General features: G+C 38.5%; 2 protein-coding genes across 4 annotated transcripts; one reads left to right on the top strand and one right to left on the bottom strand.

Moving 5' to 3' along the window:
• The first annotated feature begins 1,969 nt into the window (after positions 1-1,969).
• LOC145906986 (enteropeptidase-like) lies at positions 1,970-13,825 on the top strand. 2 transcript variants are annotated; one of them, XM_082994440.1, is made up of 12 exons: positions 1,970-2,146; positions 4,595-4,716; positions 5,367-5,459; positions 5,696-5,831; positions 6,046-6,156; positions 6,234-6,295; positions 6,438-6,595; positions 6,732-6,827; positions 7,051-7,205; positions 7,285-7,442; positions 7,959-8,103; positions 13,167-13,825. In XM_082994440.1, the coding sequence occupies exons 1-12, from the start codon at positions 2,038-2,040 to the stop codon at positions 13,469-13,471; spliced, it is 1,650 nt and encodes a 549-aa protein (XP_082850566.1). In that variant the 5' UTR covers positions 1,970-2,037; the 3' UTR covers positions 13,472-13,825. The 2 variants fall into 2 exon arrangements, with proteins under 2 accessions (XP_082850566.1, XP_082850561.1); XM_082994435.1 differs by lacking the exon at positions 1,970-2,146 and adding an exon at positions 2,897-3,094.
• A 3,345-nt stretch (positions 13,826-17,170) lies between these two features.
• On the bottom strand, positions 17,171-21,763 carry LOC145906540 (uncharacterized). 2 transcript variants are annotated; one of them, XM_082993975.1, is made up of 10 exons: positions 21,634-21,763; positions 21,164-21,453; positions 20,916-21,045; positions 19,996-20,303; positions 19,513-19,642; positions 18,689-18,990; positions 18,495-18,624; positions 17,948-18,255; positions 17,483-17,629; positions 17,171-17,273 (listed from the first exon to the last, which is right to left on the bottom strand). In XM_082993975.1, exons 1-9 carry the CDS (start codon positions 21,680-21,682, stop codon positions 17,501-17,503), a joined length of 1,776 nt encoding a protein of 591 aa, XP_082850101.1. In that variant the 5' UTR covers positions 21,683-21,763; the 3' UTR covers positions 17,171-17,273; positions 17,483-17,500. The 2 variants fall into 2 exon arrangements, with proteins under 2 accessions (XP_082850101.1, XP_082850108.1); XM_082993982.1 differs by having other exon boundaries at positions 17,177-17,269.
• Between the last annotated feature and the right edge of the window lie 2,159 nt (positions 21,764-23,922).

Genomic DNA, 23,922 nt, shown 5'->3' with positions numbered 1-23,922 from the left:
GTACCACTAAAATGGAAATATCTGTGCCGGAAGTTAAAAAGCTAGTCCAGTGCCACAATCATCAGCTGCACTGATAACCCCTGTTGTCGAAACAGTGTGCACTACTGTTTGCAGCTCTCAAACGATGAATGTTGCAGAAAATAATTTTACTTTCAGCTATTCCACGTTTTGAAAACCGGATGAGAAAGCTTTGAATAATGGGGGTTATATTTTTTGCGGAACACTGTAGGGTTAGCCGTTAATGGGAGAACTTAATATTAAGAAACGGTCGCAGTGGACATCCCACAGGGGGACCTCGGTCAACAGATCTGTTGTCCTAAGATGTTAGACCACACTTTGTCCAAACTGCCACACGTCTGAGTCTTTGATACTATATGGGTCTGAGTATGAGACCAGAGACCTTGGTTTGTTTGCCAGGCCTTAGTTTGTTTTTTTTTATTTAGAATAGTTTTTATATCGTTCTACATGACACAGCATCGTGTTGCAGCATTTAGTTCCGAAAAAGTGCGGCCACACTAAACTGTAATTCATTCCCATAAAAGAAAGGGTGGTTAATGCTTAGCTCGGTTGTGCCTGATGCTATGAAAAAAAAAAGGTTTAATTTCATTCATTGCACAGAAACAACAGTGCGTCGACGAAAAGACTTTCTAGGGATGAGTTTTACCAGCTATGGGCCGTTGGACATAGGGCTTTGAATCCGAAAACAAATGCACTAGGAATTGCTCCGTGCTAATTTTATAATACATGCACGTGAGAACGTTTTTCAACATTTTGAAACCGGAAATCGATTTGTTAAACTTTCAGATTAATGAGAAACCACCCGCTCTCCCAGTGCATGTAAGCCTACACAAATCTTTCCGTCTTGGAAAAGCCCCCGTACGTTTGTCTAGTCGTGTTTGATTGCTCCATACCTTTTGTTCTCCGTCGTTGCGCAACTCTCATTAGTACATGTGTTCGTTTTGGAAACCAATTAAAAGGACTTAGGATCAGGTAACGACGATAGAACCTGCTTTAGGCCATTCGTGAAGGTTCAACTACATTGTGTCTTTGCAAACGAACATATACTGGTTTTGTTAGAGATCATCGAAGATGCTTCGCTATATATTTACACTGATCTGTTCAGTGGTGTGTGGAGTGAATGCTTGGTCTGCTCCTTTCCAAACTGTTTATACTATAGCGACCGTTAATGTCCACAACGGTAAGAAAAAAATGACTTAAAAATTATTTAACTAATTTTGTCAGTGAAATATTTTGTATCGAACATAATGAAAAAGTAAAGGACAAAAAAAGTGAAAATATGTATATGTTCCAAAGATCCATGACTATCTTTGGGAGCTACAGACATCAGAGCAACACTAGAGTGGAAAACTCTGTGCCTGAATTCAAAAAGCTAGTCCAGTGCCACAATCATGACCAGCACACTTTGTCCAAACTGCCACAAGTCTGAGTCTTTGATACCATGGGTCTGAGTATGAGACCAGAGACCTTAGTTTGTTTATGTTATATTTAGAATAGTTTTCATATCTTTTACATGGCATAGCATTAGAAACATTCCACAGAAACAACAGTGGTTCGACGAAAAGTCTTTCTAAGGATTAGTTTTACCACCTATGGGCCATTCGAAATCGGGTATTGCATCCTATGTACGAAAACAAATGCACTAAGAATAGCTCCGTGCTAATTTCATAATACATGCACGTGAGAACGTTTTTCAACATTTTGAAACCGGAAATCGATTTGTTAAACTTTCAGATTAATGAGAAACCACACGCTCTCCCAGTGCATGTAAGCCTACACAAATCTTTCCGTCTTGGAAAAGCCCCCGTACGTTTGTCTAGTCGCGTTTGATTGCTCCATACCTTTTGTTCTCCGTCGTTGCGCAACTCTCATTAGTACATGTGTTCGTTTTGGAAACCAATTAAAAGGACTTAGGATCAGGTAACGACGATAGAACCTGCTTTAAGCCATTCGTGAAGGTTCAACTACATTGTGTCTTTGCAAACGAACATATACTGGTTTTGTTAGAGATCATCGAAGATGCTTCGCTATATATTTACACTGATCTGTTCAGTGGTGTGTGGAGTGAATGCTTGGTCTGCTCCTTTCCAAACTGTTTATACTATAGCGACCGTTAATGTCCACAACGGTAAGAAAAAATTGACTTAAAAATGATTTAATTAATTTTGTCAGTGAAATATTTTGTATCGAACGTAATGAAAAAGTAAAGGACAGAAAAAGAGAAAATATGTATATGTTCCAAAGTTCCATAACTATCTTTGGGAGCTACAGACCTCAGAGCAACACTGAAGTGGAAAACTCTGTGCCTGAATTCAAAAAGCTAGTCCAGTGCCGCAATAATGACCAGCAAACTTTGTCCAAACTGCCACAAGTCTGAGTCTTTGATACCATGGGTCTGAGTATGAGACCAGAGACCTTAGTTTGTTTATGTTATATTTAGTATAGTTTACATATCTTTTACATGGCATAGCATTAGAAACATTCCACAAAAACAACAGTGGCTCGACGAAAAGTCTTTCTAAGGATGAGTTTTTCCACCTATGGTCTATTCGAAATCGGGTATTGCATCCTATATACGAAAACAAATGCACTAAGAATAGCTCCGTGCTAATTACATAATACATGCACGAGATAACGTTTCTCACCATTTTGAAAAAGGAAAATTGTTCGTTAAACTTTCAGATTAATGAGAAACCACCCGCTCTCCCAGTGCATGTAAGCCTACACAAATCTTTCCGTCTTGGAAAAGCCCCCGTACGTTTGTCTAGTCGTGTTTGATTGCTCCATACCTTTTGTCCTCCGTCGTTGCGCAACTCTCATTGGTACATGTGTTCGTTTTGGAAACAAATTAAACGGACGTAGGATAAGGTAACGACGATAGAATCTACTTTAGTCCATTCGTGAAGGTTCAACTACATTGTGTCTTTGCAAACGAAAATATACTGGTTTTGTTAGAGATCATCGAAGATGCTTCGCTATATATTTACTCTGGTTTGTTCAGTGGTGTGTGGAGTGAATGCTTGGTCTGCTCCTTTCCAACCTATTTATACTATAGCGACCGTTAATGTCCGCAACGGTAAGAAAACATTGACTTAAAAATGATTTAATTAATTTTGTCAGTGAAATATTTTGTATCGAACATAATAAAAAAGTAAAGGACAGAAAAAGAGAAAATATGTATATGTTCCAAAGATCCAGAACTATCTATGGGAGCTACAGACCTCAGAGCAACACTAAAGTGGAAAACTCTGTGCCTGAATTCAAAACGCTAGTCCAGTGCCACAATAATGACCAGCACACTTTGTCCAAACTGCCACAAGTCTGAGTCTTTGATACCATGGGTCTGAGTATGAGACCAGAGACCTTAGTTTGTTTATTTTATATTTAGAATGGTTTTCATATATTTTACATGGCATAGCATTAGAAACATTCCACAGAAACAACAGTGGTTCGACGAAAAATCTTTCTAAGGATGAGTTTTACCACCTATGGGCCATTCGAAATCGGGTATTGCATCCTATATACGAAAACAAATGCACTAAGAATAGCTCCGTGCTAATTACATAATACATGCACGAGATAACGTTTCTCACCATTTTGAAACCGGAAAATTATTTGTTAAACTTTCAGATTAATGAGAAACCACCCGCTCTCCCAGTGCATGTAAGCCTACACAAATCTTTCCGTTTTGGAAAAGCCCCCGTACGTTTGTCTAGTCGCGTTTGATTGCTCCATACCTTTTGTTCTCCGTCGTTGCGCAACTCTCATTGGTACATGTGTTCGTTTTGGAAACCAATTAAAAGGACGTAGGATCAGGTTACGACGATAGAACCTGCTTTAGGCCATTCGTGAAGGTTCAACTACATTGTGTCTTTGCAAACGAACATATGCTGGCTTTGTTAGAGATCATCGAAGATGTTTCGCTATATATTTACTCTGGTTTGTTCAGTGGTGTGTGGAGTAAATGCTTGGTCTGCTCCTTTGCCACAATCATCAGCTGCACTGATAACCCCTGCTGTCGAAACAGTGTGCACTACGGTTTGCATCTCTCAAACGATGAATGTTGCAGAAAATAATTTTACTTTCAGCTAATCCACCTCTTAAAAACCACATTAGGAAGCTTTGAATAATTGGGGTTATATTTTTTGCGGAACACTGTAGGGTTAGCCGTTAAATGAGAACTTAAGATTAAGAAACGGTCGCAGTGGACATCCCACAGGGGAAGGAGACCTCGGTCAATAGATTTGTTGTCATAAGATGTTAGACCACACTTTGTCCAAACTGCCACACGTCTGAGTCTTTGATACCATTGGTCTGAGTATGAGACCAGAGACATTGGTTTGATTGCCAGGCCGTAGTTTATTTATGAAGAGGATAACGAGAAAATGCATCAGCAAATCTGTGTGCGAATGTAAAATATTACAAAGCTCCTTTTGAAAACCGTATTTGAACAAAATATCAACAGAAATTGACTTTTGACAAGCCGTAATCACAAACAACACAGGCATCACTTGAATTTTGCATGGATAAGTATATACAATGAAATGACTTGTGATCGCACTAAATATAATTTCAGATTCCCTGTGTCAGACGTCGATCTTTAACTCAACTGAAGGTATTATCACCTCCCCGTTGTATCCTTCAACCTACCCAACAGAACTGGATTGTACGTGGAAGATTTACGCCCCATCAAATAAGGTTAGATCAACAGCTTCGACGTGTGGTACCTAAAGCAAACAACCTAACATCGATACGCCCTCGTCAAAGTAGTTTGAAATCAGAACGAAGGTTTAAAAGTATTTTCCCCTCAAACCGTATTTGTCGTGCGACTTAAACTGATTTTGATCAAATCGTTTCGCATTCGATTTTGATAATCGTTTTCCAATGGACCATTGCGACCGCGTAAATGAACAGAACGTACCGGAAAGAGGCACCAATTAAACTAACATGCATCACGTAGTGTTCTGAAATTGGTCCAAATATCCTTTTACCGAAAAAAGTTATTCGTTTTCAAATAATTCGCAACTTTTTTAACCAATTGCTCCCTGGACAACTAAACCTGTTTGAAGGGACTTGAACATATTCATGCTGTCAGTGAGATTCACTGCTTATATTTCCAAAAAAATTAAAAAAAATGTTTTTCTTCTTGCACCACTACGATTTCTGGAGACGTTATGGAAAAATTTTATTCTGCGTATGCAGTTATAGGCCTGCCTTATAAAAAAATCACCCGGTACCATTGATTTGAACGTAAAGTTTACTTTGACATTTAAACACTCTCGCATACCTGCTAAAACATTAAACCAGTCATTATGTCCTCACTGTGCAAGTGTTTATTTATAATTCAGGTTCTGGTTGTAACATTCAACGACATCGACATTGAACATAATTCCGGCGTCTGTTACGACGACTACTTGCAAGTATGGGATGGCGAGGAGTTGGTGAGTAAATGATTACTGCGCGTAAGACAGGGATGTCCAAAGTAATTCATTACATGTGGTTAGCCTACAACTAATTTTGTGGCTAAAGCGAAAAACGTTTGTCCGCGGGCGTTTGCACCTGATCATGGCTCTTTAAAAACAACACGTTTTGTTACCCCTAGCAGGTTGAGGGTAAAATATTATAATTGTTCTGCGAGGGATCCAGTAATATCTTGAAAGTCCAGTAATATTTGCAGAACGCTGGACGGAAACTTTGTGGAAACATCAAACCCCATGATTTTGCCGCTTTCACCGGCGTCGTCGCTGTGAGATTTGTGTCAAGTTTTTTCACCTCAAACACCAGAGGTTTCAACATCAGCTGGCACAGTACAGGTAACAAAAAGCCCAATCAAACTACTCATTGTTATATAAAGCGGTAAAGTGAACAACCCACAATAATTTTTTTCGGTATAAGCGAAAAAAGGAATATTAAGTTTTCTCCAAAGCTCATTCACTATTAAAGTCTCTGTGATTGATTTTTAATACATAATTTCTAAACGAATTAAAAAATCACCAAACTATTTGAAATGCTTTAAACATTATACAGATCGATGCAACGCCAACGAATATACATGTTGGAACGGAAGTTGCATTCCTGACTCCAAATGTTGTGATCAAAATAACGATTGTCAGGACAACAGCGACGAAATTGAATGCGGTAAATTATGTTGTAGTAAAAAAATGTTTCCTGTATTCCTCTGCTTCGAACACATTGTTGTTTTAAATTATTTTCAGCACTGAACGCATTCAATTCTTCCCAATGTGGAAAACCTGCTGTTGCCCCGCAGTTTACTTGGGTAAGCAGTAATATGTATATTGGAAGGAATATGTTATGTATGCTAAATATTATCATCCTGATCAGTTTATATTCACGCAAATCATTAAAAAACCTGGTTTTGTACATTTTGACAAAATCTATATCAACAATATATCCTATAGGACCAGAGGATAGTTGGTGGCAACGAAGCAGTTCCAGGCAGCTGGCCGTGGCAGATTGCACTTACCTCAAGTCCGTTTTGGATTTCCTTTTGCGGAGGTTCAATTATCAACGAACGGTGGATTTTAACCGCGGCCCACTGTGTGGACGGCATAGCAAGGTCCTATTCAATGATATTCATATCTTATTTCCTGAAAATTTAAGTGTCCAAATAACTTTAGCAAAATAAACTTTCATCATTATAGAACTTAAATTGGAATGTAAATATTTCTAAAAATTATGATATTTGTTTGAAGAGAATATCACGTGGTTGCTGGTCGTCATAACAGAACAGGAAATCCTGGAGAAGTTTCAATACAAGCTGATGTGGTCATTATGCACCCAGAATACAGGTTTTTTTATTGGGTGTTTTTAAACATAAATAGCCTTGGTTGCATGTGAGACTTGATTTTCTGTCTGTACACTGAAACATTTGCCACGAAGCAGAAAACGAAAACACACAAATCACGAAAAACTTAATCGTAGAAATCTTATATATTAAGAAGGCTTTAGCCTATTTTAGTAGTGTGTCTCTTGTGCCAAAAATAAATACATTCCATTGTTTTTTTTGTTCAGATATTTCCACGACGGTTTTGACATTGCGCTGCTCCGACTTAGTCGTTCGTTAATCTTTAGCGACACCATCCGGCCAGTTTGCCTTCCATCAAACACATCCGAGTTCGACATCAAGGATGGAACGACCTGCATTGCAACCGGGTTCGGTGATTTAGGTAAAAGTATTGTCTGCGTCATAAACACTTTGTTATGGTTTTGATCTGATTCACGACATTGCTAACCTACTGTCCCCAGAGTACCAGGGTGAAAATCCTCCCAATTTGTATCAAGTTCGCTTACCGATTGTAAGCACGGAGATGTGCCAGGAAAGTTATTCCAACATCAATGTGGTCCTTTATCCCAGCAACATTTGTGCAGGAGACATAGAAAAAGGCGGGATCAGCTCTTGTCAGGTGTTTCATTGGAGTTTGCAACTTATTTGCATGTGCTATCATCAGTAGAAATCACAACTTTAATGTTGCTATTGAGTTTATTTCTATTTACATGTTTAAGACGTAATCCCGGTGTACCCAAATTTTGGCCAGCCAAGAACTTTTGAATGACCTGCGTGACTTTCAAAAATTACTTGAACAAAATTTTTCTCGTCGACATGACAAATTTTCATCCAATCCTGTCCCGCATTAAAAAGGGCATCCTGTTCAGCTTGAGAATGGTTGCATTCGGTCGCAAAACAAACAGAAAATTTGTAGATATATATCCGCCGAAATATTGTTTTTGTCACCATATATCTTAGAAATGTTTATATTTTTAAGTTGAGAGACATAACCGAAAATACTTGACAGGCCATGGTCAACGTAAATATTTACATGAACTTTACGAATATTAACAACAAACACTTTACAATCGTATAGCAATAATTCGTATTTTCTGGGACATAATCTCACTTATTTCTTTATTGTGTAATTTAGGGGGATTCTGGTGGTCCGTTACAATGCTTCATAGGTGACACGTGGTACGTGGTTGGTGTCACTTCCTACGGGGTGGCATGTGGTGCTCCTGGATTCCCTGGAGTCTACACCAGAGTCTCCTGGTTTCAGGAATGGATCGAACAGAGTAAGCTTGACAAATTCAATCACACTTAGTCACTTTCAATCACACACGATTGTGTTTCGTACTGACAATATGTTCACCCGTAGCGGTTTTGTGATCGTCTATAGCACAAGCGGTATGAGAGCTAATGTTTTATATTTAAATCTGAACATTGGGTGATTCTCATGCTTCGCCGTGATGTCCATATTCTATACATCAGTTCTCGTGGTGTAAATGATTTAGGTGCACATAAGTTTATTTTAGGGGAATACTTTTTTCCAAAAATTATTGACCGTTGTAATGTATGATGCATGAAATGTTTGCATACGACTGAATTTGCTTCATTAGTTTCTTTTTTTTTTTTTTTTTTTTACATTTATTTTTTTTTTTACACAATTACGCTACCACAATTCACACATAAGAAGCAGAGCGAAAGGGAGCAGAGCGAAAAGTTAAAAAAAAACATGACAAATTACGTTGAGTACTTAGACAGTATGCGACCATTCAATTTTATGCAAATATAAAGTATTTCTTTTTTTTGCTAGGTTAAATTCACAGTTACGTAGATTCTTCAAAAAAAGCACAAATTTCGTTAAAGTGCATATGACACGGAAAAATAAAACATGTTAATAATCAAACTAAGAGATGTTCATAACTTTAGAACATTTTTGGCGAAAAAAGTAGCTTGATACGACGACTGGTTTCTGAGATACAGCTGATCAAAGTCGCACTTTTGCCGCTGCGAACGAAATCGTGAGATATTTTTGCGTGACGTCATAGAAGGCGCTTCGGTCGTGCGCGAGTGCTGGCAGCAAGCCTTATGCGTAGGAATGGAAAACATTGTAAAACCGGTTTAAGCATAATATTGCATTAAACAGGGGACAAAAAGGAAACAAGTGAAATAAACGGATTTTGATGTTAATTTAAGCTGAAGACAGATGGCCGCTGTTCGACCTATTATGTCTTATTTCGTTGTGTAATAATAAAACAGTTACTGGGACAGGGTGTTCTTGTTGTTACAGCATTTATGATCGCTAACGTGATACATGAACTTTTGAAAACACGACAGAGACAAACCGTTAGTTTAGCATTGTCGTTTTGTCCACTCACAGCTATGTCGTTTCTGCTATACCCTATAGTCTTCCGCTAATTAGGGACAAATAATCCTTTGATTCGTGACGTCACAATGACAAATTTTTGTGTGATGCAAAACCCTGTCCTGACCTTTACGGTAACGTAATCTGTGGATTCTCCCATGTTTGAAACTATTCGATATCTGCAAAAAAAGGCGCCTTCTCCTATCTAAACGATGCATTTTTTCGACGCGAGTGCCTTATGTGATGTCATTTTCTCCTTAGCGCAAAAGGTTTACGATTTTTGGTCGCCGTTACTTTTCGTGCAGTTTTTTACATTTTTTAGTTGACGTAGAACCGTGAAACTTTGGATATATGTTTGTTGTAGATGTACCTTTAGTTTTACGCAAAGTTGTCATGGCCGTGTCATATGCACTTTAAGGTCGGGATCGTTTCCGCGTATTTGCTCCTGTAAATCACATATCTGGCACATAACAACCCACAATTTAAAAAAAGTTTACTTGGCAAATCAGAATGCATTCCAAAAAGTTTTTTCTGCATCTGTTAAAATTAAATTTTGTCTTATTCTAGCACTTAAATATGAAATTACATCCTCCCAGTATACATTTACAATGGGGCATGAACAAAAAAGATGTCACACAGTTTCCACTTGCTCCTTGCAGAAAACGCACATGTTACTAATTACTTTCCCAAAAGAATGTAGTTGGTTGTTGGTTGTAACGGCATTGAGATTTAATTTAATTTGGAAGCTTCTTAATTTGGTTTCTATGGTTGATTTGTAGACGTTCTTATAAACAAGGGGCCATGGGGTGTCTTCCCCTAACCTTTTGTCCCAGATGTCTTGTGCTTTTGGTTTAGAGGCTTTATTTTTCAGAATGGAATATATATCTTTTGTTTTGTTCAATGCATGCAACGTCTGAATTAAAGTTTTGACTATGGAATTGTGCGGTGGGACACACTCCATATCCCACTCGGGGGGAAATTTCGAGACAAGCTTGATAAATTCCACGAAATCCTTATTATTGGGCGTTAAGCCGTAATTTTTTGCAATCGTATCATATGCAAGATACTCTCCGTTTGTGTTAAGTATGTCTATTTGAAATAAAATTCCCGCTTTAATACATGCATTCATGAACCCGGGTTTTGCGTGGTATTTAACTTTGGCATTGAACCATAATGGACGATTGTTCTGTTGTAAGCCTAGCGTTTTAAAGAGGTTTTTGCAAGCTCCTACGGTGGCTCGTAGGGAACGTAGGGGTAAAATTCGCTTTAACCGTGAAGACTCAACTTTTGCATTTCCATTTAAAATTGCCTCCAACCAATCTTCGTTGCAAAACGGCTTTTCTATCACCTTCCAAGTTTCATTAATCTTGTCGTCATGGAGTTTTCTAAACCATTTTAAGTTTAGTGCAAGGAGGTAGTTTTCAACATCAATAACGCCGAGGCCGCCTTCGTCTGCATCCAAACATATTGTCTCTCTTTTAACTCTTTCCCACTTCGACCCCCAAAGAAATTTAAGTATTGGTCGCTTGATTTTTGAAATAAGATCGTTGGTTAAGATTATCGGTAATACACTGAATTAATACGTTAAAATTGGAATTACCAGAGATTTAATAATTGTTGTCTTTCCGAGTAGTGTCAAGCCTCTTGAAGACCAGAGATTTAATACCACTTGGATTTGTTTAAGAGTGGGATTAAAGTTCCTGTTTACCATAACATTGTTGTCATTTGTTTTGATATGGTATCAAATGCCTTGTATATGTCCAAGGACAGTATCGCACCAGGGATATTACGAAAATCTGCGAAATCGATTACGTCGAACAAAAGGCGAATGTTCGTACCAATATATCTACCAGGTATAAAACCGTTTTGACTGGGAGAAATTAGTTGGTTGAAAACCGATTTTAATCGCGTATTTATGACTTTGGAGGCAATTTTAGAATCTACGTTCAGTAGTGTTATCGGCCTGTAACTTGCCGGTAGGAGAGAGTCTTTTCCAGGTTTTGGTATTAATGTTACCACCCCCTGCGCTTGCGTGTTAGAGAGCGCTCCAGTTGCCGTTGCATATTTCCAAGCTGCCATAAACATGTTTTTCAAGTTACTCCAAAAGGTTAAATAAAATTCTGCAGGAAAACCATCTAATCCGGGAGATTTATTTTTTGCCATTTGCATAAGCGCCATGTAAAACTCTTTTTCCGTAATTTCTGCATCTAATTCGATGGCTTGTTCATTTGTTAATTTTGTTAGATCAAGGTTTGCTAATTTAGCAGCGGTGGCACTACTATCCAGATTGTTTGGGTTTTGTTTGTACAGCTCTTCGTATAAATTAACAAGATCAGACAAGATAAGCTTCTGGTCTGTTATGGATCCCGTTTCCCGACCTTAATTTATCGATGGTTTTCTTTTGGTTGTGCCGTTTCTCTAAGTTTAAAAAGTATTTAGTATTTTTCCCCCGTCTTCGGCCCAACGTGCTCTGCTTCTGACGATTGCGCTTTTAGTTTGGCTCACAACAAATTCGTTTAATTTGTCCTTAAGTTGCGCTAATTCGGTTAGTAAACGTTCGTCTTCCCCCTTTTCAGCTAAAGTATCTTGCACTTTTTTTATACGGTTTTCGATTTCATGTAGGGTTGCTAATCTGTTTCTTTTAGCGTTTGAGGCGTAACGAATTGTTTCCCCCCTAATCACGGCTTTTAGTGTGTCCCACCTTGTATGTGGATTTGTGTCATTTGGTGGATTTTCGCTTTCGAAGTTGGTGACTACTTGAACTATTTTCTCTCTATAGTTGGTATCATCAAGCAGGGATAAATTAAACTTCCAGTATCCTCTTCCGCGGGACGGAGGGTTGGTATTAAGTTGTAACGTTATCATACAATGGTCTGACAATATTCCCGGGTCGATATCGGCATTTGTAACATTAGAAGTGAGTTGTTTATCTAACAAAAAGAAATCAATATGTGAGGCGGCGTATGGATTTTTCTGAAATCTCGAGTATTTCTGCAGATTTGGATTTTTTGTCGAAATATATCTTGCAAGTTTCCTAGAGTTGTATATTGCTCTAACTTTTTCTTCGCATTCCGGTTAGCATGTTTATCGGTACCCGATTTCTCGAGATTGTCGTTTAATACTAAGTTAAAATCTCCGCCTAAAATGACATGGGCATTTGAGAAATTGTTTAGTGATGCAAACAAGTTATCTATAAATTCCGGTTCGTCCCTGTTTGGTCCGTAGACATTGACAAGGACCAGTTCAATAGCATTAATTGACATTTCAACCATTATGTATCGGCCATCTTGGTCTACTCGAACGTTATTCGTATGTTGCGAAGTTGACTTGTCTAGTAGAATTACAACGCCTCTACTGTTAGATGTGCCATGTGCCCAAAACGCTTTACCTCCCCATTCCATTTCCCACAACTTAACTTTGTTAACACTGCTATGCGTTTCCTGCAAGAAGGCAATGTTACACTTTTTACTTCGAAAATATTGAAATATCGATTTACGTTTCATTGTGTTGTTTAAACCGCGAACATTTTGCGAAAAGATGTTGAGAGCCATAACTTGTGTTAAAAAAAATTCTCTGTTGATATTCCTATGTTCGATTTACTCCCAGTTCCATGTCCAATTCGTATTCCATGCCACAATCGCAACGGTAAGGATGACTCGCTTTCATACAGTCGGACATACTTAATATCTTCGTTATCAGCCAGTATGCCATAAAGCTCAATAACATTTTCTCTGCTTGTGCATGTAATGTCTAGGTTGTTTCCTCGCATGTCAGCTATAATACCAACCAATTTTTTTACCGAGTAGTTCACGCTCTTCAGGAAAGTAAGTAACTCATCTCTTTTTTGGAATTTCTCAGAACGCATAGATAAACAGTTTGACCTTTTAAAACTTGCCGCTTTCTTGTTTACTGCCTGCGCATAACTTGTCTTGTCTGTCATTTTCGCTCCTGCTCGCGCGAGCGTCAGACCTAGAATGTGCTTCATTACAGCAAATCCAACAACAACAACAACAACAACAACAACAACAACAACAACAACAACAACAACACCAACAACAACAGCAAATCCAACAACAACAACAACAACAACAGCAGATCCAACAACAACAGCAGATCCCACAACAACAGCAGATCCAACGACAACAGCAGATCCAACAACAACAACAACAACAACAGCAGATCCAACTACTACAACAACAACAACATCAAGCGCCAAAGTACCAACATCAATGAAAGCTCCTGTTTTTGTGTTGAGTGCATGTTTCATGAAGTTCGTTGGATGGATTGTTGGTTAGAGAGGCTTGTAGTGTAACAGCAGTTCCCTTTTTTTCCAATGTAAAATTAAATTATTTGGATAGAAATTGATTGAAATTTAATATTTCTTTGTTAACAGCACGTTTTTCTTGACAATAGTTGTTTTTTATATTTGTATTTATCTGTATGTTGAGATGCTTTGTAATTGCTTGGTGGAACAACCGACCCAAAATCCTAGGCCACGCCATCATAAGTGAAATAGCACAAATTGTGCACTTTATGATTTTCACGTGACCATTCACAGTAGTTGAATAATATATTGTATAGCTTAACTCATAAAATGTATATATTCGGTTTTGTAATCTGGCAATAAACTATTTGTAATTCTTGAGCTGAAGAAAATGCTCAATTTTTCGACATATAACGTCTTACAAAGGAACTGCTGATTGACCTAGTATGGTCTAGTCAGTTAGAATAGGTAGGCTATAGTTTCTCCACGGTGTGGTACTTTGCAGTGTATGATATTTTGCAAAGCACCAGAGAAGAACCACTGTGAAGCATTCACCTGAAAAACGATCCTGCAAATTTATAATTTTAGGGTCTGTGGTAATCTGTGGTAGACGTCCTTGTGGTGGTGCTGCACTTCTGCCGCCGCACTTACAAACACGTTGGACGCCAGTGGTTCAGTTCCATTACTCCTGTCCTGTCCGGCTTGTTTTTGTATATATGTGTAAAAGGGGAATGTGATTTTGCATATCCCATATCCAATATAAGGCTTCCGTTTGGGAATTTGTATTCTGCTGTCTTTTAGATGTGGAATTTGTGGCACGCCTCTACAATATATTTAATGTCACCTCTGCACAGAATGTTGTAGTACCGATAACCGTAGAAAATTCTGAATTTTCAGTGCTTCATAGTGGTGACGTCACACAAGCTCACATCCTGGAGTACAAAATGTGGGGGCCGAAAGAAGAAAATCGCTAGCCATACTTCATCAAACCGGTGAACTTTGACCGGTTTCGCCAATATTGCAAGACACTTTTTTAAATGAGTGATAGTTAATAATGGAAGAACAAAAGGTGTTGTAAATTGCATTGCGCGTGGTAGCAACAGCAGCATAACATATGATAATACTTTGATTTGGAAACCATTAACCATCACAGCAAACATCGAATACAAAAAATCCCAGAGGAGACAGAGGCGTATTTCACACTAGTGGCGCCATGGATAATTTAAGAAAAGAATGGTATCCCAGAAAACAGTACTTTGTTTTGTGGAGTACTGGGCATGCAATCACAAAAACAGTATCTAAAAATAGAGAGGAAGCAGCTATAAATGATTCAATTTCCATTTTAAAACATTGTTTATAGTTTTGCTGTGGGACGCTGTAATCCACTCGCATCCGGATGGGCGACTACGTTTAAACCGAATTCACGTGAAATGCAAACCGCATATGTGCCTTTATCAGCATATTCGTTACAGTTTGTTAGTGATGTTAAGTGATTTAGGTGACCAAATGGGCCGTTATACAAATGAAATACTGTACAAATGAATCTAATTGAACCCACAAAGAATAAATTGTCTGAGGTCTTAGCCTTTTGCCCACGCCGAACGTAACACCATCAGAAAAATGGTGTGGCACTTGCATATTTTCATATTTTGCAGAGGTAGATCTCGCCTAATACTACCGTATTCCCAATCATATCCTGATACAGCGCTTAGTGTAGTTGGAATTTTGGCAAAGGAAGGAATTAAGAAAAGCAACGGTTTTAAGTTGAACAGTGCTAGAGAGTAGTAATAACTATATCCTAACCAGGTTGAAGTCGAACTTATAATGAGTTATAGTCAGGGTTTGCCATACCATCATTGTTTTTTTCTAACCAGCTTCTTCATTTTCAACAGTTTGTCCGAATTAGTGACTGGTTGTCCATACTTTTAGGCATTTTTAGGCTGTTTTAGCCACAAGGCTTTTTTTGTACATATATTACATTGGTGTTTTTGCCTTTTGCACTATCGGTTACCAAGCAGTTCCGTTTGGCCATAGTGCAGTCCACAGTGGTTCGTCTCTGTTGTTCGGTACCTAGTATAGGGTACCCTGCAGATCGACGTTGACCGAAAGGTACCACAAAGTGGAAACTAGTGTGCCTGCTAGTGTGAAAGCTAGCACAGTGCCACTCAACAGCTGCACTGATGAGACCTTACACGTCGAAACAGTGCGTGTACACACCCTGTCGCAGCTTTGCAATAATATGGCCTTTTTTGCACATAATTTTACTCTTATTGGTTCGTATTAAACTCTACCATTTTTATTTTCTGCATTTTAAATATAACTTGATTTTAAGATGGTTAATTCTAGTAGAGACATCGAGACATTCAATTAGATTGAGCACATTCACTATACTCTAGACGTACTAGTCGTTACATCCCCGAAACGATTTGATATATTCTGAACAAGCATTTCGACAGACACGATATCATCAACGTTTTGATGAAATTGCCAAAAAAATTGCATTGGTGAGAATACATCCTGAAAAGTAGCTTTAGAGACGACGCGCGTAGTATGAGTGGAAACAAATGAAGATCCTACTGAAACATTAATCACACAATAACAACAAAAACATGGTTCTACGTGGGTGGTGTACAAATTGCTACCAGATTTTACGAACCGTGTCGTTTGTTTGCATTAGCAAAGAGTTGCGGATGTGGTTCGTTTTCGCTGCTGCTAGCGTGCATTCTTTGCTACATTAAGGCTGAGAGACTATTTTCCTCATTTAGTCGATTTTCCTTTTTTACCTGACTACCAGCGAACGACCAGGACACTGTGATTCATCATGTACTATTTGATACCATAGAATTGTGCCCACTTTATTATTTTCGCTTGTTACCCCTTGTCTAAAATGTATTCGTATACGGCGATTAAGTAGTATAGGCTTTAAAGGCAGCATAATGAATTGCTCAACAGTCAATTAAATGAAACGTAATCGCGACAATATTCGAGAATTTCACATTTTTCACGTTTTTTGTATTTTTCTGATGATAAACCGGGAATCTTGATCAGGACATTTTCCTGACAGCGTTTGTATCAGCAAGACATTAACCCGCATAATCTGGCTTTAACTACAATACTGTTATATGGTCGGGACCTGGTTGCACGCTATCCAGTCGGTAATGAAAAGATCAATTTTTGTTAAATCTTGCCCATAGTTCATTATATCGTGCAACACCGCTCCACGACCTTTGAACATTTTTCCAAAACAAACAAATGTAACTGTAAAAATGGTGAAACATGGGTGAAAAAAACGGATTACCTGCGACCAGGTTCGTAGGATCGTTTCTGATTACACAACTTGCTTTAGAATGAAAAACGTTTGAAAGCTTGAACTATTGTCTTGCTATAAAAGTGGCCGTCCTTTTTGTAAAGAAATAAAACAACAAAGCAATGTAAATACTTTTACGATTCAAACAGTTATCGATTGTCCGAATAATGAAATTCACGACGGGCGTGCCGTCACTTTGTCGCTTTAATGCATTTCTTTACTTCATTGTCGGTGTATGGATTTAACCTCTGTATCTCACATGAAAACAAGGACCGAACACACGTTAAGCGCTTTGTGGCGATCAAGGCATGGTTTTGTACATGTTTGGCGACTTGAAATGTTTCTAATTCCACTTGTTGTAAACTTCCCCTCAAACAAAACGACTGAAATAGCTAAAACTCTGTACATCGTAGAGTCATCATGGGGACATCATTGCTTTTGCTTTTATTGGTATATGGTAATGACGTTGGATATAAGACTATGTACAAAAATACAACGCAAGTTGTCCAGCAGTTGATCAGCCTTCCTGAAAAGAACAAGATTAATCGTTTTGCCAACATTAAAACGAAAAATAACCGAAACGCACGAGCCTTAATAACGCGTACGTTACTGCAGGGTATTATTTACATAACTTTTTTTAAAAAGTAAAATATCAAATGGTGTCGAATCTAAAACAGATTTTTAACCAACAGGAATTAAAGTTAGACACATATTGGGTCCAAAAGAAGAACAAACCGTCTTCAAAGGGTCTCTTTAGTGGGGAGAGAAACTGGCGTCCCTCCTAAACAAGTTACTGTTGTCTGAAACGTGCAACTTTATTCTAGAGTTTTGATGACGTATGTAATGAAGAGGGAACAGCACGGACTCGAACACGAAATATCCCTGCACAAAAATATAAGTTCGATCTAACCGGTGGTTTATCAAGCCCAGGATTTTAGTGAGAGTTTGCCAAATAGAACATGGGTTTAGATAAAAAAGCTGCTTTAAAAATATCGCCTAGCAGAGCCGACGCAGGCGGGGAGTGTTTAACGGCAAATTAAACTAGCCAATATGTGACAAAGGTTATGCTGTGCGTAATCTTTCGTCCTCCGTGCCAATAAACACACAGGCAACAGTTTAATGAATGCGTCCTAGATCATAAGTCACTTTAGCATCTGCTAAGCAGTTTTAATTATTACTCTTATTACATTTTTTACTTACATCGAAATAAAGATCAGGATGCAGAAAAAAACAAGCGCCCAACTTAAAAACTTCCGTATTCTGGTATTCGTCAAGGTTGAGTAGGTACCCGGTTGGCAAAAGGAACTTGTTTGGTGACGCCGAAGATTGGAAGGAGACGGTGCCAGCTTTTCCGCACAGACCAGGTTTCAACATACGGAAGGAGAGCGTGTTACCATTCACGATATAAGCCTGGTTGCCGTTCTGGATGCCGATGGAATAAGCTGGGAAGTTCTGAGACTTGAGGAGAAACGGTCCGTAGTCGAATTGAACGGGCTCGACGGGGAAACCTTTGTGGAAAAATAAATGCTATAGTATTGAGTGTTTAAAATGGAGACGGCAACGAAGGATAAATGGATAATTTATACCTGGAACACCTTTACGACTTTTAGCAAGGAAATTGACGAATAATAAGACTTTACATACAAATAAACGGTTTATGCCGGAAAATTTTTAATAAAATATTTTGTGCTTGATTGAACCGCATTATTTCATCCTACATTTAGATTCTGGCCCACTCTGAACTTACATTGTCGCAACATAAAGCTCGCATCTTTGTGCATCAACTCAGTGTTGTCCTCCTGGGATATCTTTAACCTGTAGCCCTGATGCCTCATGAAGTGATTGGCAAAGTTGACCGACTCGAATGCTGCATACCTCTGCAGTGCAAGGAAATAGTTGGATACACATTTCATCACCAATTATCTTTCTCATTTATACAACCGTGAAATATTTGTTGTTTCTTGGGTAGAATGTGGCGTCGTTCTTGTACAAGCTTTGCTCCAAGAACACATCCAAGTAGATTAAAAAGCCGCGATGTCTCAAGTAATAGCCTGGTTTATCGGCTGCCTCAAACGACACGGAACCGGCCGCACCAGTTAAACCAGGTGTTATGAGGTTGAACTTGTAGTTTTCTTCATCAACGATGTAACCTTGGTTGACGTTTTTCAACCCAATGGTATAAGCTGGAAAGTTGTTGGAGGGAAAGTCGAAGGGGCCGAACTTGCGTCTAAAGGTCTGTGGAACTGGACAAAAAAATATGTTATTTACAATAAAAACGGGTTTTTAACGGGGAACTTTGTGCTGTGGTACTTACAAAGAGGCAAGGTATGATTGGATAAGCCGAATGAAGACTTACCCGCCAATCAAATAAAACTCGCAAAGAAGCAATGAATATATCAATGTTCTGGAATTAAGTTTAACACGCTGCGGAAAAGTTAGTGCTACTGTATTCCAAAATAGCTGATCTTGCCTCAATGCCCGTGTATTATCTATATTGTCGAGAAAGTCTCCTTTAGATGTATCAAATAGACCTAGCTAATACGGACTGCTTTGTTTCGTCACACAGTGTAGGTTTAAAGTGATATCGCGATCAACCAAATCGAAATGTTGGCGTCAATATATGCAAAGAAATCCATTTTTAAAAGTGTTGTAGTATCGGATATTGGCGTTTCTTTATGTTAGGAGTAGGGTTTGCGAAGTTTAATCCCACAGTTTAATTTATATCCAATGCATAACAGTATATAGTAAGAGCTGCATATGCTTACGACTTGTGCCAAGAAAGCTTGCGTCCTTATGCATAAGAGCCGAGCCATCCTCGGCGGAAATTTTCAGGCGATATCCTTGATGGCGAATAAAGTGATTTGGAAAGTTGACCGATTCAAATGCCGTGTAACCCTGTACATAAAAATATAATTTAGCGTCGCCTCTGGCAATAAACTTGCGTATTTCACGCAATAACTGCAGTGTCAATGTACAGTAAGTCCATTTTGGTATTTAGTTCATTCGAGAGTGAATTAAGATGAGGTGATAATATACAGGGTGTAAAATTAAGTCTAAGAATCAATTTACATTCCTCAATACCAATGCAATGACAATAGATACCTCTTCGTTCACCGCATTTCATTTGTGGCTTACAAACTTTTACCACGTTAATTTTACCGAAGTTTCGGTTTTGGCCAAACTGTCAACAACTTGGTTCGGTGCCTTTGAATTAAAAATACATCATGCAAATACCAACGGGTGCTCACCGAATAAAACCTTCCCAATCGAGGATAGAAAGACGCGTCGTTTTTGTACAGAGTCACGCTAGAGTAAATATCCAAGTAGATAAGATATCCTCTGTGCCTCAAATAGTGGTTTGGTTTCTCCACGGACTCAAATGAAATGGAGCCGGCGTGGCCGCTTAGACCCGGTGAGACGATATGGAACTTCTTGCCGTCGCCCAACACAATATAACCTTCATTTATGTTCTTCAATCCGATCGAGTAAGTGGGGAAGTTGTAAGACTTGAAGGAATACGGGCCGCTGAGCTGATCCACAGGCACCAGTGGCAAAGCTAATTGCACAAAACAACGTGATTATCAAACGCCATATTTATATGCTGAGGACATTAAAAGCGTTTGCATCGATTCGCTGTAACACTGGCCGCACTCAGTACATGTTTACAAAAAATGTAGACAAAAGTTATTGAAGTAAATTAGGAAAAAGGTGACTTTTCGCTTATTGAATGGGATTAATGTTTATTTTTATGCTTCCCTTGAAATATGTAATTTGTTGAAGGACTGATAAACGTATTGTGAACCACTGATTTAACACAGCATGTAGTATTCTGTAGCTTGAGGCATTTCTAACTTTGTGGTTGCACTGTTAATGCAGTTAAACAGGTAAAGGTAGGTAAACGTATTTCTCAAGTGCTTGTTTGCGAGGCGTTAAAGGAATTGAAAAATGTGATTCATGCTTCGGGCTCTACAACACTTGAAATTATCAATTTCACGTTACAAGACACCCAAGTGGCACGAAACATGAAACTTGCCTTTCTGCTTACGTTTAGATCATAAAATCGTCAACAAATTAAAATGTTTTGAATTTTTTTTAAACATATTTTTATTTTGTAACAGAAATTTTTACTCAAATTTTCTGATTTTTGGACCTCGGATTTATGTCTCACCTGCGTATGAAACAAAACTCGCGTCCAAGTGCATCAACTCGCTGTTGTCTTCGAGCGATATCCTCAGTCTGTAGTTTTGATGTCGAATAAAGTGATTCGGATAGTTTATCGATTCGAATGAAACGAAATTCTTGACGAAGAAAAACAGATTTAAACGAATTGCATTAAAACCCTTTAAAAACTATTAAAGGTCACATCGATTCGCCCAAACGCAATCCAATCACGACTTAAAGGTATAATATACATACCGGATAGTAATGGTCTGGTCTCGGCATGAAAGTGGCGTCGTCTTTATACAACGGCAAGTCTTGGTAAGGATGCAACCACAGCACATAGCCAGCGTGACGGATGTAATGGCCAGGATTGTCCACGGATTCAAATGAGACGGAGCCGGGGGTTCCGGTGAGTCCCGGAGTGACCATAGTGAATCTGGAACCTTCCCCAGCCACGATATACACCTGGTTGCTGAATTTTATGCCCCAAGAAAATGTGGGAAAGTTTTTGGACAAAAACCGAGATCCCATGGTGTTTTGTCCAGCTGTAATAATGTGGAAAAAACAATCAGCAAATATTTGTTGATACTTTTGCGGAAATTAAACGCTTGAAAACAAAACTAAGGATTTAGTGAAAACTCAACAGAATTGACCGAAACATTTGAAATTGATAATAGCAAAGCTCTTGTAAACTTTGAACCGTTCTACAATCGTCATTTACTCACCGTAAGTTGCTGCAAAAAGACCTAAAAGCAGGGCCAAGGCCGTTTTCATGTTCTTCGTTGCGTAACACACCTTTTTTAAAGAGCTGTAAAGATTTAAACCTGTTGAATTGGCAAGAAATAAAAATAAAATGTTCACGTGAGATCAAATGTACGATCTTTACTTAATTTATGCTTTAATCAGTTACGTCCGACGCTAAGAAAGAAGGAAAAGATAATTGAATCATGCAAAAGGCTTCTTTCCCTTTTTTTCTATGTCAAAAATTCCTTCACGCTTTCCGTGCTTATTTTCACACCTGTTCGTTTTCACACCAAAAAATTTCTTTGTCTTCATTTTATAGAAAGCTGTTTGTTTTGTTATTTTTCACCAAAAAAACGAACCAATAGTTTAACTTTGTTTTCTAGAAATCAAAACCCATTTTCAGTCTTCATCCAACAATGCAACACTCATGAACATGATCTGTCCACGTTACATGTTTGCAGTGTCGAGTCGCATTTTCGGGCTTCTATATATACGCTTTGCATCCCGTCTTTAACTCGCCCTCTGGTTATTTTCGGGGAAGCACAAAACCAGCGCAACTGGTAAACACGAAACTTGGTGAAGACCTTGTTTAACCTTTGGAAAATATCTCGAGATTTTCGGCGCCCCCGGCGAAAATATTTTCGTGAGACCGGTTGACGTTTGTATAAGTTGTTGAGTATCGACAACAACCTGGGCCTACATAAGGAAATCTAACAGGTTGGATCTATTTCGCCTTAGGTGTTTTCTGGACTTTTTTTTCACTCTGAAACGCTCAAGACATTACAAAATAAAATTTCCCGGGGATTTTATTCACGCGAAATTGTTGCGAGAATTTTTTTTCGCCCCAGTTCGGCTTTCGAGGGTTTTTTGTAGATAACTCTGATAACACCGACCTTGCATTCATTTTCTTGGTCAAGATGTTCAAGGCTTGGACAGAGTGTACAGGCCTGCCGTAAAACATTAGAAACATTGCCATTTTTTGGTAATTTTCTTTGTAGTTTTGTTTGCGATGTATGACGTTCCCAAACATTGTAAAGTTACAACGTAAACGAAGCGTGGTACAAGCTGAAAACAGTATGCCTAAACTTTAACGCATGAAATTTATATTTTAACTTGTATGATAGCGACCGTACGTGATTACGACAAAGAACACAAAACATAAACAACTTTGTTCGTAGACATACGGACTACAGATTACTGGAGCTTGTATGGCAATAATTAAACTAACAACGCATATGGGACTGGAACTATTGGGATAAGGCCCTGAAAGACAATTTTAAAAGACTGGTGCAAATATAGCTGACTACAAAATCAAGACACTAATGCGAAATTGAGGCTCGCTGCACAGGTGGGCATACGCTAAAACACGAATTTGGCACGCGTTCGTGACGTAACGCCTTATAAATCCCTGAAACCATGGTAAAACTGTCCAAAACACACAAAAAAAATCTTGATTTCATATCCAGCAAAACCTACCGCAAGGTTTTCCCTTGGCGGAAAGGGGAATACTCACAATTTTAAGCTCGTGCCTATTCCTACAGTAAGCTTTATTTAGGGATTTGTAAAATTCATTTTCACTCTACTTGCTTCAACTTCTTATCACAGATAAACAACAAAACATAACGGAGGAGACGTCTGTGACAGCACTTCGTATCACTAACCCTTATTTGCCAACATCTAAATCCTTATCAGCCAACATGGAGGTAGATCAGTGGTTTCTTTGTAAGTGTTTGCGTGTATTTGTGACGAGGACCTTGTTTGGAACTTCGTACTTTCCACGATTGCAAACTTCATTACCATAGTTATTGCGTCCCCACAAACAAGCCAAAGCCGACAGTTCAGTCGCACCTTACCTAATCGTGAAATCTGATTTTCAGTTTGTAAGGTATTTTTACATTTGCATTACTGTTGGTTAACTCTGTTGTTGTGTTGTTTTTTAGCGATACCGATGATGCCTGCACAGACAGGCGAAATATATATGTCGTAAAAACTTGAAACAGACAGACGACTTAGGATTATTTATCATTTTCTGCATTGATCCGTTACTGAGTTTCTGTCAGCCATAAAGACTACACAGGCGATTCATAGAAATCAAACTCTCATAGTTATTGCGTTACAATATCAAGTGAAACCTTCCAGATCCCTTTGAAAATTACTTCCCGCCTTTCTACCACTGTTTTTTATCGTTATTCATAAGCTCCTATCACACAAATGGTAAGTAAGCTTAACAAAATTTACAGGGCCAGAAAGTGACTAGCCAGTTGGAAAAA

This window comes from Ascidia mentula, chromosome 1, assembly GCF_947561715.1.
Source record: "Ascidia mentula chromosome 1, kaAscMent1.1, whole genome shotgun sequence".
NCBI classification, from domain to species: Eukaryota; Metazoa; Chordata; class Ascidiacea; order Phlebobranchia; family Ascidiidae; genus Ascidia; species Ascidia mentula.
Note: the sequence above shows the minus strand (reverse complement) of the source record. Positions and strands in the feature narration are given on the sequence as shown.